The sequence below is a fragment of the Scomber scombrus genome, chromosome 10, assembly GCF_963691925.1.
Source record: "Scomber scombrus chromosome 10, fScoSco1.1, whole genome shotgun sequence".
NCBI classification, from domain to species: Eukaryota; Metazoa; Chordata; class Actinopteri; order Scombriformes; family Scombridae; genus Scomber; species Scomber scombrus.
This window is the reverse complement of record NC_084979.1, coordinates 18,339,518-18,357,555: the sequence shown is the minus strand read 5'-3', so window position 1 is coordinate 18,357,555 and position 18,038 is coordinate 18,339,518. Positions and strand designations below refer to the sequence as shown.

At 35.9% G+C, this 18,038-nt stretch overlaps 1 protein-coding gene across 1 annotated transcript; it reads right to left on the bottom strand.

The window, feature by feature from the left end:
• Positions 1 to 1,787: 1,787 nt before the first annotated feature.
• LOC133987662 (deoxynucleoside triphosphate triphosphohydrolase SAMHD1-like) lies at positions 1,788 to 11,447 on the bottom strand. The gene is made up of 15 exons (XM_062427107.1): positions 11,218 to 11,447; positions 9,252 to 9,303; positions 8,796 to 8,956; positions 8,498 to 8,613; positions 6,981 to 7,057; positions 5,956 to 6,114; positions 5,777 to 5,877; positions 5,480 to 5,588; positions 5,302 to 5,393; positions 5,029 to 5,144; positions 3,938 to 4,084; positions 2,882 to 2,989; positions 2,633 to 2,733; positions 2,404 to 2,532; positions 1,788 to 1,811 (listed from the first exon to the last, which is right to left on the bottom strand). Exons 1-15 carry the CDS (start codon positions 11,445 to 11,447, stop codon positions 1,788 to 1,790), a joined length of 1,722 nt encoding a protein of 573 aa, XP_062283091.1.
• Positions 11,448 to 18,038: the final 6,591 nt, after the last annotated feature.

The window sequence follows — 18,038 nt, the reverse complement described above, 5'->3', positions numbered from 1 at the left end:
ACAACGTTCAGTGAAGCCAGATAATGAAAAGATATCCTGGGTATGTTGAACTTGCTTCGTAGAAAAGGGCCCCTGATCATCACTACCAAATCATTCACTTACAGAAATTTAACCCTTTAAATGCCAGTTTTTATGGGAGAGAGACACAGGGAGGGTGAAAGTGTGACCTTCAATGGGGGAGTACAGGGTTTGTAGTGACACTTTTTACTCTCTTTTGAATTCCTCATAAACTGTATCCTGAATAGATTTCCTTTCAATAAGTAATGGAAGCATAAAGTGTCAGGTGGAAATGGACTAGTCTTACTCTCTGTAAGCTGATTCTGTTCAGAAGATATACCCTCAAATATGTCTTTTGCACTTGTGACAACCAGCAAAGATAACAACCACAGCTAAGAAAAAACATCTAAATCTCCCATCTGAACTATCGCTCTCTCGTCATACTTTGTAATGGTAATAATTGTTTTATTATAAACCCATTGTGTAAAAGCCTAGAAGAGAAACACTGAAGAGATGGATATTTACATTTTCACATGAAAAGCACTAAACGTCCTCTCACCTCAACGTCAAGTGGTTTATTCTGGAAATTGCCTTGAAAATAACATCTCAACCCAAATTCAGAAACTTTCAGTACCAACACTTTTTAAAAGCGCCGTCTGGGAAACAAGATGCAATGAATCTGACAACCAACCCTGTTCTCCCCTACCATATTTTTGAAGCCTGCTAGCTCGTGGGATAACAGCAGATTAACACTCATAAAAATACATTTCTATCCAAAAAAAGACGTGACAGTAATATTAGATAACTTGGTAACACACAATATATATAGACTATCCTTTTCCACTTAGCAAAACTTTTTAAGGAACTTTTAGGAATTAAAGAAATATACTGTTGCAGAGTCATAAGCACATTGTTTCCTTTCTTGAAAAACATGGTTCCCTCTGGTGTTGAAAGAAATGAAATACACAAGGTCACACAACAAAGAGACTGTTTTATTTAAATCGTGCAGGAACAATCTGTTATTAACCTGTCTTAATAGGATTATAATTGAAAGGTCCTAATAACATCTGCTAGGTTTCCCATTACATAGTGAGAGCATAAGTAATTGTCACACAATCCACAAAATCCGATGACACAAAGTTTGTCTTAACTAAATTCATTTAAATAACATTGATGAAAGTAACTCCCAGGTTCAGCTAAGTAGAAGTAAAATAGTGATATACAATGTAATCATAACAGTAATAAGTGATGTATCACTAAATATTCAATTCTTATTTCATATAGATAGATACAATAGAAAGCCATGATGAAATGAGACATTTAAAACAGTCAATAAGTAACAACAAATGCTGAAAGTGAAGAAAGCTACAATAAAATAACCAACTAAAAACAACAACCACCAAAACTGTTTCTGATCAAATCATCCAAAGTCAAAATAATATCTAATCATCAATTCATATAATTCACATTAAAACCTGAAATAAAATGACTCCATTACCCGTTGGTTGTATTTAACATTTGCCGCCACCAAGTAAAACACAGCTAATATGTTAATTGAACTTTTGATTGAGGATTTGATTTACCTCTTTTCAAAACTCTGCTGTTACCCACAACAAAAAACTGAGCTAAATAAAACAAGGCCCTGACACATGATCTATACACATTCAGTTTCAGGCAATAACATTTTAAATCACCAGCAGAATTACATAATGTTATACTTTTGGTACCAACATGGTCATCAGTCAATTTTCCACATCTTCAGCTTCATTATTTTAGCTATCAGTGATGAGCTACTGTCCAACTGTCTCTCCAACCTGTATAAAAAAACACACAGAAGAGGGACAAGTGCATCCGTATTAACAATGAACTGTGAACATTTCTTACTTTTCAATCAACAAAATTGACATTATAAGACATCTTAACCCCTTTCTTTAGTCCAACTCTCTGCATTTTTTATTTGTTTTGAACCCATTTCTCTTACTTCATTGTGTTATTTTATTTTCTGATGAAGTACACTGCATGTCCACTGGTTATAACTCCACCTCGCCTTCTTAAGAAAAGGTTTTATACAGTTGGACTCAGTATTTTATCCATAATAAACTCGTCTTTATTCAATGGTCTCACTCTCCTTCAAGCATGCTGTCATACAAATTCTAATAAAAAACAAAGTAGATCCAACTATATCCAATAACTTCTAAAATGGTCCTTTCTCTCTCTCACTGAAAAAGAGTTTTTTATTTTACAGAGGAACAACATTTTGGACAAGTTCCAGTCAGATTTGAGGATGCACCACAATACAGAGTCTGCTCTGCTAAGATTGACAACAAGAGGAATGTTTACAGCTGACATTGGCATTGCTAATACACTGCAGCCTTTTACAATTTCTTTAGGGAGTCTAAATATTACCTGAAAGCCCTTGTTCTTGCGCCACTGTTTAAAGTGTTTATCAGCAGCCTCCACACTCTTGTTATCAGTCTTCTTGCAGTAAACCATGATCAGTGTCTCAGAAAAGCATGTTGGACGCAGCTCGGACATCTGACAGGAATGACAGCAACATACATTTAAGAAAAATGAATGACCACAAAAGGAACAAACTGAGGATGAAAATTCTTGCTTTCAGTGCTATATTACTGACCTGTTCTGCAGGGATCGGTCCAACTGTGGTAGGATATTTCTTGCTGTAGAAATACATTTCATCAACAGGGTTCTTGTCTTTCTTTCCATAGTCCATTGTGACTTTCTAAAAGAGAAGGGTGAGACAGAAGCCTGTTTTTAAAATGTTGGCAATTAAGTAATGCCACAGCAGAGGTAATCAAAATCCTACAAATCAAGGGATAATCAATAAAACCCAATATTTAAGAAAATTGAAGTGAAACTTGAAAACTCACTAGAATTTCAAAGTCATCAGGCTGCAGCCCAACCTGAGCATCAGCCTGAGGGAGGGCTTTAACCAATTCCTCTTTCCAAGTGGAAATGATATCCTGAGGGAGGGATGAGAAAAGTGTGAGGGACAATTTAACTCGTTGCATCGTGACAGCAAACAATTAAGTCTTCAATACAGCTCAATATATGTTAATGTTGATGTGCCCACATTAACATAAATTGAGGTTGATTTTACCAGACAATATTTTTTTTAATTAAAATATTATTTTATCAGCACTACACCTTGAGAATGATGTGTATATATATGAATAGATTGCACTTGCATAGCACTTCACTACCTATCTTTGTCTCTCTCTCTCTCTCTCTCTCTCTCTCTCTCTCTCTCTCTCTCTCTCACACACACACACACACATACATGCACACATGTACACATGCGCACACACCAGAGCCACAGCAGTCATGTGCAGTATTTGTGAACCATGATAAAATCATTTGAATATGAAATAGCTGTTCTCTGTTGAACATTGTTAGACAAGTTTGAGATCCCAATAAAAAACTTGAGACTGTGACCAGACTACAGTACTACAGATTTTTTGTTGTTTGCCAACTGAAAAGAGGATAAAGAATTGATTTTGCAGTTTTTCTAATGTTTCTCTGTGGGCAAAATGTCTCTACAAAGCAACCTGGAAATGCTGGATGCAAGTTGTTTTCACACAAAACAAACTGTGTTGTAAAGCAGACTACAACGTTTCAACAGGATTTTTCAGTCACCCATCTCATGGATGTCTGACGGTACAGATATGCTTCTGTTTTAATTGGAGGGAAATAGAAAAGGCAGCTGAAATGCTTTCTGAGTAGACATGGTGTTAGTATAGACATAGCGTAACACTACATTCACACTGCTATCACATCCTCTTAATTCAATTCTGTGCAGTGACTGGAATAGATTATGTTTTAGTCTACATCTAGCAGAAGTGTAATGCAGTGTCGGCACATAAAGACATGGTGTAAACCTCAGTGACATCAATGAAGTTCTCATCATATCTGCTTCTCTTCCTCTGTGGAGCTCCTGGCTCATGCAGCATTTTGGCCTTTGTTTGGCCCAAAAACTTGTAGAGTTGTCGAGACTGGATCCTTTCCAGAATCTCCCTCGCCTCAGTCAGCTCTGGAGAGGTTGAGCTGAGAATTTGTTCAAACACACTATCTGTAGGACAAATAGAGAGCAAAGTGGGAGATTGGTCAATTAAAATAAACCAAAGACAAGGTCACAAATTAATTTATAGTGTTTCTCAAATAATAGTTCAAAAAATTACATTACAATATTAATTCAATTTAAATCTGCTTTATAAAAGCAGGAAACTCAATCCGTACCCATTATCGCCCTTTAAATTACAGGATCTGGAGAAATCATTCTATCTATCTATCTATCTATCTATCTATCTATCTATCTATCTATCTATCTATCTATCTATCTATCTATCTATCTATCTATCTATCTATCTATCTATCTATCTATCTATCTATCTATCTATCTCAGAATAGAAAGTCCTAGTACTTGATTAATCACTACTTAAAACTTATATTAGTTGTAACAGCATATTAAATTGAATATGTTTGTGACTCAATTTGGTATTCCTTTCTTTAAATCATCCAAATGCAGAAAGTCTGGTATTGTCTTCTGCAGAGAGTGACTGACCTATAAAAGACACATCCCAGGCTGTGAGATGTGTCTTTTATAGGTTACTTCCTAGGCCAACAAGCATTGCATTACATTATTTTTTGGGGTTGTTTGGTTGTTGTTGACTATCAGTATTTTCTCAATTATTTAAATATTCTGGATGATGTGTTAAAGTCCAGGGTAATGCTTGTGGCTCTGTGGTTATTTGATTATATGAAGATTTACAACCCCAGCAATATTTGTTTCCCCAGATTGTGTTAATTTATATAAACACTCAGTCCTCATCCTAAGAGCTTTTTAAATAAGTAGTAACTATGAAACTGTTTAAAAAAGACAAGCATGAATCTAATCTGTATTGCTGAAATTCCTTGATGTCTATTCTTTTTTAAATGATACAATTTGTTTCACCTCTCGTTTTTTCTCATTGTTACAAAAACATAAACTAATGGCACATAATAATCTCTTCGTACCTGTCAGCTTGGTGTAGGCCTCCATGTTGTCTATGGTTTCGGAGAGACTCAACTTCTTCCCTCCTTTGCCTTCAATCTTGATGTGCTTATCTGCCTTTAAAAAGGCCTCTGTGATCCTAGATAAATAAAACAAAATATTGTAACTTTTAACAACATTTTGTTGTATGTTATACAAAAGAGTAAATCATGAAACAAAGTAAATAAACTCCTGTTCAGACAGGAGACCAAGCTCCATATTGTTAGAGGACCAACATAGGATGGGTAGGTACTTACATAGACTCTATGATCTTGTTCACTCTGTGCTGGTAGGCTCTTCTGTGGAGACTGATCCTTGTGTAGAACATGTCACACACATTTCCAATCTCCTGTTGAGAGTATCGCTTTTAGTTTTGTCACAATTCATATTTGCCATTGTGCTGTTTTAAAAAAGCGAGAGTAAAACTGTAAGCACCTTGTCTCTAACACAGATGTGCTTCTTTCCATCCACCTTGCACACCCTGGCAAACATGATGAAGCGGCGATGGTCAAAGTTGTTCTGGATGCCCAGGTGGTGGCAGTCCCTGAGAAGAGTGAGGAAAAATATGAAGATGAGCATAAGAAGTTAAAACAACAATAGTAAGCTGGAGAGTGCCAAACACTGTTAAATTAATTAGGAGAATACTGTTATTGTGGTAATTAAATTCTCTTAGTTCATTATTCTGATGGGGAAAGGTTAATTATCCTACAGTAACTGTTCAACAAGCCTCACCTGGCAAAGTAGTCAAACTTGTCCACATCAATGCCCGTTCTTTTGTTGGCCACAATTTCATAGAGGAAAGACTTGTCCTCTTCTCGGCCTTTATACGGCCACTGTGAAGATGACGGCACAATAATGGCATCAGATACTGGCAGCTGTATAATGATACTGACTGATTTCACACAACTTACACTGTTGAGACTGACCTGTTCGGTTTCATCATAAGGTTGAATCAACTCCTTGATGAAATCCAGGTCCTCAGAAGGCTCCAGTCCGTGCTGCTTCATCACGCTTTCCAGACCATTATCTTTCACAAGGTAGTCAAACATCTGTATAGAGGCAGTCTCATGCTACAACATACAAACATTAAGACTAATTAATACTAATATAGATTATTTATGTGATAATACACACTCTCTGTTTCAAGGTGAAAGAACAAGACTCATTCCTTATTGATCCAATGATAAATGTTATTTCTTATGTTTGCTGACCCACTGAATATGGAACGCCACAGTGATCAGTATTAGCCTGCTTTTAGCATCAAGCGTCACTAACTATATGAAACTGACACACAAGATGATTTGTTGCACACAACTATCTGAGTTGTGCTTGGAATAGGGCAGACACTTAAAACAAATCTGTGGCAGTTAATTGGATGAACCATCTGTCTATCACCATCTTACCTTGTGAGACAGCGCAAAAAGTGGAGAATTTTGATTACTTAGTTCAAATCAAGAAAATAATGAAAAGCTATAACCCATGCAAGGAATAAGCCAACAACCTTTAGCTGTCAGTGGAGCAAATGTAATACCTCTACATACATCTTTAAAAGAAAAAAGGGATAGATTGGATTACTAGACTCAAATCAATAAAATAATAGAAAACATGCCTCAAGCCTGGATCAAATCACCATGGACTCCCCAACCCATTTACTATACTAATCACAATCAATGGATTGTTATGCTACTGAGTTATTTTTAATCACTATATTAATACTGTTGTAAATATAATTATTGTAGATCACATCCAGGCCATGACCACATGAGCGGGCATCAATTAAATGCATGATTAGTGACTCATGAAAGCAAGGCAGGTTGAAAGTAGAAACATTTCAATTTTATGCAAATGAGGGCAAATTTGTCAGGATGTGATGCAGTTATGTAGTTGGTTATTATCTTATCTCACACACAACAGAAAAATTTCAATTGTTTCTTACCTTCCATTTCCCTTTCAGATCTGGACGTGCTTTGCGGATAAACATCCCATCGAACAAATGAGAAAAGGGTCCATGTCCTGGATATGGAAAAAAAAAAAAAGAAGTTAATGATTGTGCTAGTTGTAGTAGACTACTGAGCTGTTAATCTCATTAATTGTTCTGGTGTATTCTAATTTTGTATTGCACTAAACATATTTTGAACCAGCAACGGACTGAATGTATTACTGAATGAACAAAAGACCTGAATAGTGGCATGTTCAATTACTGTTGTAAATACTGAAAGTGCATCTGAATGATGATGCAGTTGCTTAGGTTAAATAAAAAGTAAACAGACTATGTACTAAGTGACTGAGTCTTTAAGCTGGGGCACTACATGGTACAATCGAACAATGAACATCCAATCATACTCTGTGGTATGTATAAAAATGCTGAGCAGGCCCAGTTGATTCTGAATTTGTATCAAGATGACAAGAGGAAAAGATCTTAGTGACTTTGAAAAGAAGGTAGATTAGCAGACTGCTCAACTGGCTGGTATTTCAATAGTGAATAAAATGATATATGCATTCAGATATATGGGAGAGACATTAAATAGGGGAGGAAATTGTGGTCAATAACACGATCTGATGACTGCAATGCTCATGCATTAGGGCGATCTCAACCCATCTGAAAACTTATGGGAGATTTTGGACCAATGTGTAAATCACCATCATCAAAACAAAAAATTAGGGAATTTCTTTTGGAAGAATGGTGTTCATCCTTCCTGTAAAGTTCAGACACTTGTAAAATGAATGCTAAGTTGCAGTGAAGCTGTCCTGGTGGCACGTGGTGGCCGAACACCTTACAAAGACATTTTATGTGGGTTTTTCCTTTAATTTGTCCAACATCTGTATGTAATAGTGAATGAGTAGGGTGCCAGAGTCTTTTTTTTCATTCTTTACACAACAATTTTGAATGCGCAACTTTTAAAGCACAACCTTCCCTGTGACCTTGTGTCATGGTTATTTGCTCTGAACTCAACTAGGGATGTTAAATCACTCAATAACTTAGGCAGCAGAGCGCACAGGTGGTCGAGTGGTACGCAGCACACCCCGGTTCGAATTGCTGCATGTCACACCCCCCTCTCTTTCCCATTATTTCCTGTCTGTCAACTGTCATATAAAGGTGCCTGTGCCTGAAAAAAATCTTTAAAAAATAAATAAATAAATAACTTAGGCAGCAAGGCATTATAAATGAAGACACTGCCTTCTGGATGGCTGGAAAAAGCTTTAAGTGACACAGAAAAGTCTGGAGGTTGTCAAAAGCAGACTGTAACCTTGGGCTGTTCTGGTCTACGGTAGAGCTGATGGAATATAAGACGGTTTCATCAGATCTACAAAGAGTGCAGCCCAGTGTCGCCTTTTATCTATAAATTAATGATGTCATCCATAACAGCAGTTAAAAAACATTTTTGCTGTTAGGCACACCTGAGATTTCAAATCTATCCACAAACTATTACATGAAAGGTGTGTATCACTCACCCAGGTCATGACAGAGACCAGCAATCTCCACACAAAGTTCATCTCTGGGACTGATGTTGAGTTCTGGTTGCATTGTTCTCAGATTTCGTACAAGCTCTCCTGCTAAGTGCGCCACCCTGTACCAGCACATGCAGCACACAGCATAGAGAAAAAATAAGTTATACAGCATGGCAAGGCATGCAATGTGTTTACTTTGGTTTTGTTTGTATTTGGTGCTTTACTGTAAACCGGTGTTCCCTTCATTTGGCTTGTGAACACCTAAAGACACAACTGTCTATCTGACAACATGAGCACATACCCGATTGAGTGTTCAAAGCGGTTGTGGGATGCTCCAGGGAAAACGAAATAGCCCCCTCCCAGCTGCTTGATGTTTCGTAGTCTCTGGAACTGAGGTGTGTCAATAATTTTGACAAGAAGCTGGTGCAACTCCACATGACCATGGATGGAATCATTGAACACCTTGCAGAACGCAAACATTAGACACATTTAGTGAAATTATTATCCAAAACAGTGCCAGTAAAACCAATTCTACTGAGGGTTCATCTTCTTTTAATACTGCAATCATCTTCATTTTCATTTTGTCCAGCTTCTGCTTTTGTCCGACTTCTCGAAACAACAACTCTAAACATGCAACTCTAAACACCTTCACACTCCCTTTCTGCTTATTTTTCATGCTCTACAACTCCCCTATGGTTTAGATCTCCTATTTTTATGGTATTGAAATGTAGTGTGATGAATAGTTAGATACAGTTACCTTCTTCGGTAATGGTCTTTCCATTGATGCTCTCTTTTTGGGGCTTTTTAAGCTGAGGAGGAGCAAAGGTCAAATCTGTGTATATCTGATGAAGTGGTTGATTATTAAAGTTAGTCACTCAAATAATGGTGTATCATACTGTCTACTACAGCTTTAAGGGCACAACAGACACCTAGCATTTGAACAATACCCATCTTTTCTTTTTTTTACCTATTAATTTGGTCATTACCCTCATAGCAAGTCTTTTGTGATCGATTGAAAAAGAAAAAACTTTTACATTGCCTAAATTATTTAGGAGAGAATTTAATTGCTGCCTAAATTAAATTCAGTGGCAATCTTTTGTTCCCATACAGAAAGTGTGACATTCTTTTACTCAGTGAAAAGTATTATAAAAAAGATTGGGAGGGTTATTTTTGTGTATAAAGCACATTCTCTCCATACTTCACTTTATTCATAGAACAACTGACCAAATTGCTGATATCATGACAAACAATATGTCCCAAAATGGTCTTTATGCTGATGATGCAATATTATTCTTGAAATGTATGACTGCTTAATAAGCTGGAATAAAACAGTAAAGATTTTACTTTACTTTGTTGTGTATTTGCTGGTATCACTTCCAATCCAAAAAATGGATTTTTTGTCATGATTTTTTTTTCTTAGATTTTAAACAGATATTTTACTTTTTTTAAATTGACATAATTCTGAAGAAAACAAAATGTTTTAAGTTGACATTGGGGTGGCTGTGTCTCAGGAAGAAGTGTTGGTGTGGTAGGGCGACTTGTTCACAATCAATAGGTTTGAAAGTTCAACTGATAACTATAACAATAACTGATTTTAACCGGAAATCGGTTTTAATTTAAAAGATGGGAGTGCATCGATACAAAGTTATGAATCATTTTAATGTAGCTGCTATGCTGTTGAATGCTCCGGCCAAAACAGCACTAAAATACAGCAGTAGCACAACTAATGTCAACACTCACTTAGTGAGATGACATGATGAGGAGAGTAGTAATTACAGCTAGCACAAAGACATGGCAGGACAAATACACAGTAATCAAGACTTCTTTCAACCAAAACTTAGCCACAACTCAGCTACAATCAACATGATAACGTCTTCAATAGCCTGTTTCATTGTGAAAGACCTAAGACCGTTCAGTATTTTGGAGAATGAGTGCTTTCAGGACATGATAAACACACTGGAGCCCTGGTACAACATACCAAGTTGACAGCATTTCACCCCCAATAGAAAATATTGAATATTAAGTTTGTCTTCATTGTCAGAGGGGCTTTGCAAAGTTCTCAAAGTGCAATGTATTACAGTAATTATAAAAAAATAGTGTAACAATTGAGATTCTGTAGCTCTGACCTTCTTTCAGTTTATTGATTGATATCTTTAAAGTATCTTAAAACTTCTGCTTGTATTCTTTTTTATTATAAATAGATTAAATGAATTAACAAATAATTATGTAATTTAATACTTAATTATTAACATAAATAAATAATAAGTAAATAGGGTACATGGGCGTAGGAAGCATTTGAAATGTGGGTGGGACACTGTAATGGGGGGTCTTGGGAGAGCCTGTGAGCCAAAAACAGACCAGTCCTATCTACATCAACTATCAAATGAAAACTAATCACCCTCCTCATCTTTTCACTATTTTAATAACGTATTAGCGCTTTTTAACAGTTAGCTAGACAGAAACATAAAGGAGACAAAATACTAATATTTAGTTTTAGTAAGTTAACAATTTCCAACATTTAGTAACTGACAGTGATGGACCCACCTTAAGCTTCCCGATGCCTGTCATCAACCGAGCATCAGCAGTGCCGGGTGTGTGTGCATGTGCTTCTGCTTGTGCGTGTGCGTGTATGCACGCGCGCGATATGCGAGAAGCTGTCGGTAACAGTGAAAACATGGACTGGAGAGATGTAGGCTGTGTTGAAGGCCACAGACGTAACCTACCTGATGGATCTTCGGGAGTGTGGGCGGCTGATCAGCAGGTACTCATTCATGAGAAGAGCGCACCTCTTCTTCATAAAGTGCCGTTCAATGCGTCTTCGCGTCAAGATGTTGTTTTCCATACGCAGCCGCGCCCCGTTTTCAAAATGTATCATTTGCATGAACTGGCTAATGCAAACGATGTTATAGAGTAGGACAAGAGCCAAGGTCACCTCGCAGAGCTGTCTTTCCATTGTGCAACTCGAGAGTGGCGCGTAATCAAACAATCTTTTTGTATCTTGAACGATACCTCACATATTCTGTTTCCAGAATATGTACCCTCAGGAAGGAGATATAGAGCCTGCAAAAACTATTACAGGTTCTCCTTCCTTCCAACATCAATTGCTCTACTTAATAAACAACCTGCCAAATTCCAATCTTAATTTAAATGATCTATTTATTAAATTGGAACTCTTTATCCTTTTTAAAAAACTTGGTCCCTGCCCTGTAGTTAATTGTATTATTGTACTCTTACTTAAGCCACTGATTCTCAAGGGTGAGCTACCTTGTGCACAGAAGTCTCAACTTTTTGAATTCTTGTATGAATTGGTTCCAGCACAAGTCACTTTAATCTATACAATATTTCTTATGAGGTTTGGTGCAGGAACTGATTGAAAATCCAGAAACCACAGTAATGTGTAGACTGTCGATGTTCCTGTATGTCACCTATGTCATATGTACATTTAATGTGATTGTAGCCACTATATACTGTTTCCCAGACAAAAAAGTCCTCCTTGAGGACAATAAAGTTTATTTTGATTTGATTTGGTTTATCTATGACCGGAAGATGAACACCACAGTGACCTATGACCTATGACCTATAAGGAGTAGCCAGCTCAACTATTACATATTTTGGTTTGTTTAGAAACATGCCTATGTGAAACTGAACCGTACCAAAGTCAGTACGCTAAATTGGAACAATGTATTGCCTGCTGCGCACTAAACAACCGAACTGTGTGAAAACGCCCTAAAATACCAGTCTGTGAAGCTGGAAATTTAACCAAAGCCCTCAGCAGTAGGCCAAAGATTGCTCCTCAAACAGTAGAATATTTGTCAATTTTTTGAGCCAGTTTATGAATGAGTCAGCCAGGCTTTTATTAGTCAGCTCCTGTCCATAAGAGACTCAGGAGTAGTTAGCTGAAGTTAACTGATTACTGCCAGTGATGACTTGCTTTACTCTTCTTTATGTCCATGGTGTCTAGGGAAGCAAACATCAAACCAAGAGCATGTCAGCCAAAAACAAACCAGTCCTCTCTATAGTAACAACCAAACAACTAATTACCCTCCTCATCTTTTCACTATTTTAATAAGGTAGCATTAGCGCTCCTTCTAATGAACAGTCGATACAGAAACATAAAGGCGACAAAATACTAATATTTAGTTCCAGTAACTTAACAATGTCCTGAACATGTTGTTGTGACAGTTATGGACCCACCTTAAGCTTCCGGGTGTGCATTACCGAGCATTTGCAGTGTATGTGTGTGTGTGTGTGTGTTTGGCGTGTGAGTGTGAGTGATATGCGAGAAACTGTCGATAACAGTGAAAACATGGACTGGTGTTTCATGGATTTGGATTTTCTCTCAATAAACAAGCGGAACTGATTCAATAATGAAGCAATGACACAGCGCTCTGAAAACAGCACTAAGTGGATAGACTAATGTACTGATTATAGACATGGTAAAAGTGTGTGGGGGGGTCTATACTAATTATTTAAAAAAGTGGGTGGGATTTGTCCCGTATAATGGCAGCTACGCCCATGTTTCCATCCCTAAATCCTGTTTCGTAATACAGGCCCCACCTTACTTTGTAATTAAGTCTGTTTACCTGGAACTGCTGGTAGGCCCAACCAGTCAAGCAAGATTTATAAAAGAGCTTTTAAGGGCCACAGAAGAGAAGAAGTAAAACTGAAACTTAATTCTGTAATTATTTAATGTGTTTTTGAACCATTCATTTATCAGTAAAAAAGTATCAAACTGCACTCTGCACTTGATTCTCTGGTGACAAAATTTATTGTGTGGTGTAATAGCTAAATTACACAAATAAAGGTGCATTTGTTTATTATATAATTTAATAGTAAACATTTCTTGATGTGAAAATTCTGTGTAGCTTGTACAGTAGTTTAGCTTGCTACCTACGACAGAAGCATGGCTTTGCTGATATTTGACTTCTTATCTTCTTATCTTATTCATACAATGAAGAGTTGCTTCACTTGCTACAGTCTGTACTGCAGCTTTGATATAAACACATTGTCCGCGCTGGTAGGGGTCTGCTGACCCCCAAAGTCCCAAAAGTGAGAAATGTAATTTTTGTTTTTCAATTTAATATTTTGTCCCGAGTGGAAACTATCCAATACACACAAAATACATCTTTTAGAACTAAGTGACTCTGGAGGACCCTAATGTAAACATTTACTTTGCTTGACAACAGTGTGACACCCATATTTTCACAGAAGTGGTGGAATATAATTGACTACATTTATTAAAGTGCTTTAATTAAGTACAATTTGGAAATACTTGTATTAAACAATCTTATTCTATGCTATTTAATACCTTCACTTCACTACAGTATGTTTTACTCCACTACATTTATCTGATAGCTATAGTTACTGGTTATTGTAGAGGTCAAGATTTTACATACAAAACATTTGATCAGCTTATAAAACATGACCCTCTTACAGAATAAACCTCCCAACAGAACAAAATAATTAAATATAATTGTATAATTGCATAACTGCTGTTGGTCTTCATAACAATGTTTTCAAAAAATGCCTATATAGGCATAGTTTACTCTTGCTTCACAAATGTTCATTTGTTCAGAAATTATTTGGAAAAACTTGCATCATGATTCATAATTGCTGGATTGATCCTGCTCAAAAATATCTATGTCTATTTTCTATTAGAAAAACAAAAAAGCAACAGACAACAAAACAATACAATAATATACAGTACCTATTTTTCGTAATTTGAATACTAACATTGATAATAGGTGAAGCAAGACATTTACATAACATTTCTGCAGTCAATTTCAGCATCAATTGAAACCACATATTGTAAGTTTGGAGCATTAATGCCAGGAGATAATGTTTAGTAATATGTATGTCCATTAAAGTGTCCTCTCACTGTTTACACACTGTCTACATTCATTTATGTATAATAATGTTTACATGCTTCATTGTAAACTTCCTTTTGTACATATTGTACCTACCCATGGGTACTCTGGGCCAACTGCACTCATTTGACCACAAGATGTCCCTGCTGCTCAGTTTTTTGGGGCTCAGCTGGGTTCAATAAAACATACACTGCCACATAATATCCTCAACTAAGAACATTTTAAAATAAAACAAATACAGTTTTTAAAGAGGGATCAGTCATATAGTCATGAGTGATCTTGTGCTTGTTCTTTTATGATACTTTTCATGATACTTTTATTGGAAATTGTTTTGTTGTTTTGTGTGTATTTTCATGTTGAGTTCCTTGTTTTAATGTGTTTTAATGTGTATGTGTGTATACATTGTTGAGTTTGTGCAGTTCAATGTGTGCTTTATTGATTTGTTTTATTCATTTTAAAGGCATATCTAGGGATGAACGTCTCTATTTAGACACATTTAAACACCAATTTCTTTTAAAAACTGAGGAATGTAAAATCATGTCAAAATGTTTATTTATGATGACTAATTTTTTCCACCTTTTATAGGATGTGTATCTTGAAGTATTTGAATCCCAGCAAAGGAGGTTGATCATCTCCAGTAATATTTTTGACATAGCAACACCCAACAGTTGTCAGCAGTAGTTAGGATTGTAATTTGTGTAACACTGAAGTGACAAGTAAACATTTTTTTCTTTGAATTTGTAAGTTTCATCATACTCAAAGTCTTAATATAAAAGTCAATCTCAAGAAATATGTGTGATTATCTTCTCCATTCCCAGTCGATGGAGACGTACAGTACTGCTCTGCATTAATCACCTTTGCAGAATCAGTTCTTTCTCTGTCTTTTAAGCAAATATTGTCTGGTTGTGAGGTCAATAGATGGGGTTTTGGGATACTTTATGTACAGACAGATATCACTTTGTCACATTGTTGCTGCTATAAAGTCAGATAAACTTGTTAGCCTTGGCAACTGACACCAAAATTGTTATCTGGCCATGGTGAGTAGTTGGTTTTCTTAGAGTCATCATTATGATATGAGCTTTTTTTTCTAGGCCAAGTACCTTAATTTAAAAAGTACCTTTCTGCTTTATATGGCTTCAAAAGGAAACTGTGGTGTTTATTTTAATTACTGTTGCAGTTAATGTGATGTTCAGCCTTGAAGATGACTTGATGACTGGAATGATACTTGATGAGTGGAAAGTAAAGCAAACAAAAGAGTTGTAAAGTCTATTGACTCAAGTAATACAAGTGTAATTCTCAAGTACTGGTGCTTCACATGAGTGTCTCCATTTTTTGAAGCTGCACTGTCAGCAGGAGATGCAGTTTTTACCCCACTACATTTATCTGACTTAACAGCACTTTACGGATTTGTTGGAGTAGCTACAATATTTAAATCATTTTTAGAGGTTAAAGTGTGAAATGTAATTTTTCACAATCAGTGCTTTTATCGTAGTTAAGTACATTTTTCCGCAAATACTTCTATATTTTCAAATTAAATGCAATGGACTTTAAATGGAGTACAGTTGTTGGGTTTAACCATGTTTTCCAGCTCTGTTTGCTCTACAAAAAAACAAATGCAAAGACTCAGGGCCACGGCATGTGGATAATGAAGGATTTCTCCATCATAATGCTACTGTTCCTTAACTGCCTGAGCCCCACATAAGCAGCCTAAACACCAGTAAAGTCTGGCTGCTTTTGTTCACTCAACGATGCTTTTATCCACACGTGAAGGAACAGAAAGAAAGCCACTTGGCCTGCAAGACTTAGCTATGAACCCCTTTCCTCTGGTTTGCATATAGTAATTATTGCAGATATTTGAAATACTTCAACATCTTTTAGTCTTTGGCCATTGAGTACATGCTGCTTAGAGGAATTGTCAATATGATAGACAAGACACACAATTTAATTTGCTTTAAGCTGTAGTTACTCTATAGTTATCCTCCTTTTAGTTTGTTGAGTGCCTCCGTGAAAGAGATACCATTGCTGGTGTCTTACAGCTTACAGCTCAAGAAACAAAGTAGCAACTTATGAATAAATATTTATTAAAAACTTTTATGAAAGAACATTTTGTCATTAGTGTTTCAATTTACCAAATTCCAACTGATTTTCAGCTTACTCTGATTCTATTACAAAATCTGCATTTAATTACTTTTTAAAGTATATTAATGATTTCAAGTCAAAACAACTTAATTGTCCACCTTTGTTGCACAAAAGTAGAAATTCGTCTTCAGCTTAAATGCCAATCAACATCAATATCACACTGTACATCACAAAAAGAGTAAGTTAAAAAAAACTTTTAGTGCTAAATTAGATGCAACTTTGTAAAAACACAACAAATAAATTGCTTAAAATGATTTGAAATATTTTTTTTAAATTCACACCAATTTAAGAAGGGCCGGGTACATTGGATTCATAACAATATTGGATATTGAATGAAAATGAAAATTATCGAAGTACTTTGTATTTTATATTTATGGCAGTAATACTGATTTAATATTAGCCCTATTTTGTCTTTTGCATACTTCAATTTCTCAAATTAAGTATTTCAAAACCCTTTGTCACTCAAACAATCCAATATATGAGTGTGTGTTTATGCCACCTGTTCAGTAGTAAGAAAAAAAAAGAAAAGACTACTATAACCTGCCAGCACATGATATAGTCTTGGATCATACTTGCTCCTTTTTTCTGTCATGTTTATACAGTTTAAATATTAGATAAACACAGTTAAATAGCAGCTGTTATGTAAGTGGATGGTGCCTGTGTGAATGACGGGAGATAACGTCTGATTCAAACTGTCACCATCAGACGTCTGCTCTGGACTTCATCCACCACAAGTGCTTTTCTGCCATCAATCAACCATTAACATTAAAGTCATGAGATTATGTAGGTATGTATTGTTGTTATTGCAACAGGAAGAACACTTGCATGAGTAACCTTGTGGTATAAAGTAAGCCATAGTTTTATGTCCACCATATCAGACTTCTCCACATCTCAACAAAAAAACAACTATTGAGCTTTGTTGTGTTTTTTTTCTTAATGCTGTGAAAACATGTGTCTGAAATGGAAACTTTTAAGGAAATAAGAAATATAGATTTTTGACTAAATCTAACAGGTTTTAAAGGCACTTCATGCAAAAGATGTCAAGAGAGAAAAATATAAATTAATATATAAAAAATATAATCCTTTAATATGTCTTATGGTAGAACATGAAAGGAGTTTTTGCCTGACAGCAATGATGGACTCTTTCCATTAGACTGATGAGAGCCCTGCAAAGCATGAGGACTGTGTTTAAAAAAGTATTTAGTGAAAGCCAATAAAGGAAACAAAGGGAAAGTCTGCATGCGTCAGAGCCTCATTGCTTACTTTTTCCAACATGTAGTTTTGCACAGATGATATGTTAATCACTCTCTTTAAACAAAATGATCAAATAAAATGTAAATTTAACCTGAAGTGAAGTGACATTTCTAAACATTTTAAAACTTCTAAAGCACATTTACTCTCAAATTACCACAGATCTGTCAGTTGATGGCTACATTTATTGCATTTAAATACATTCAACCGAAGCCTTATTTAACCTCGTCTGTTGAGTGTTTTCTTCTTTCTAAAACATTTCTATTTACATGCACGAACCTTAATGA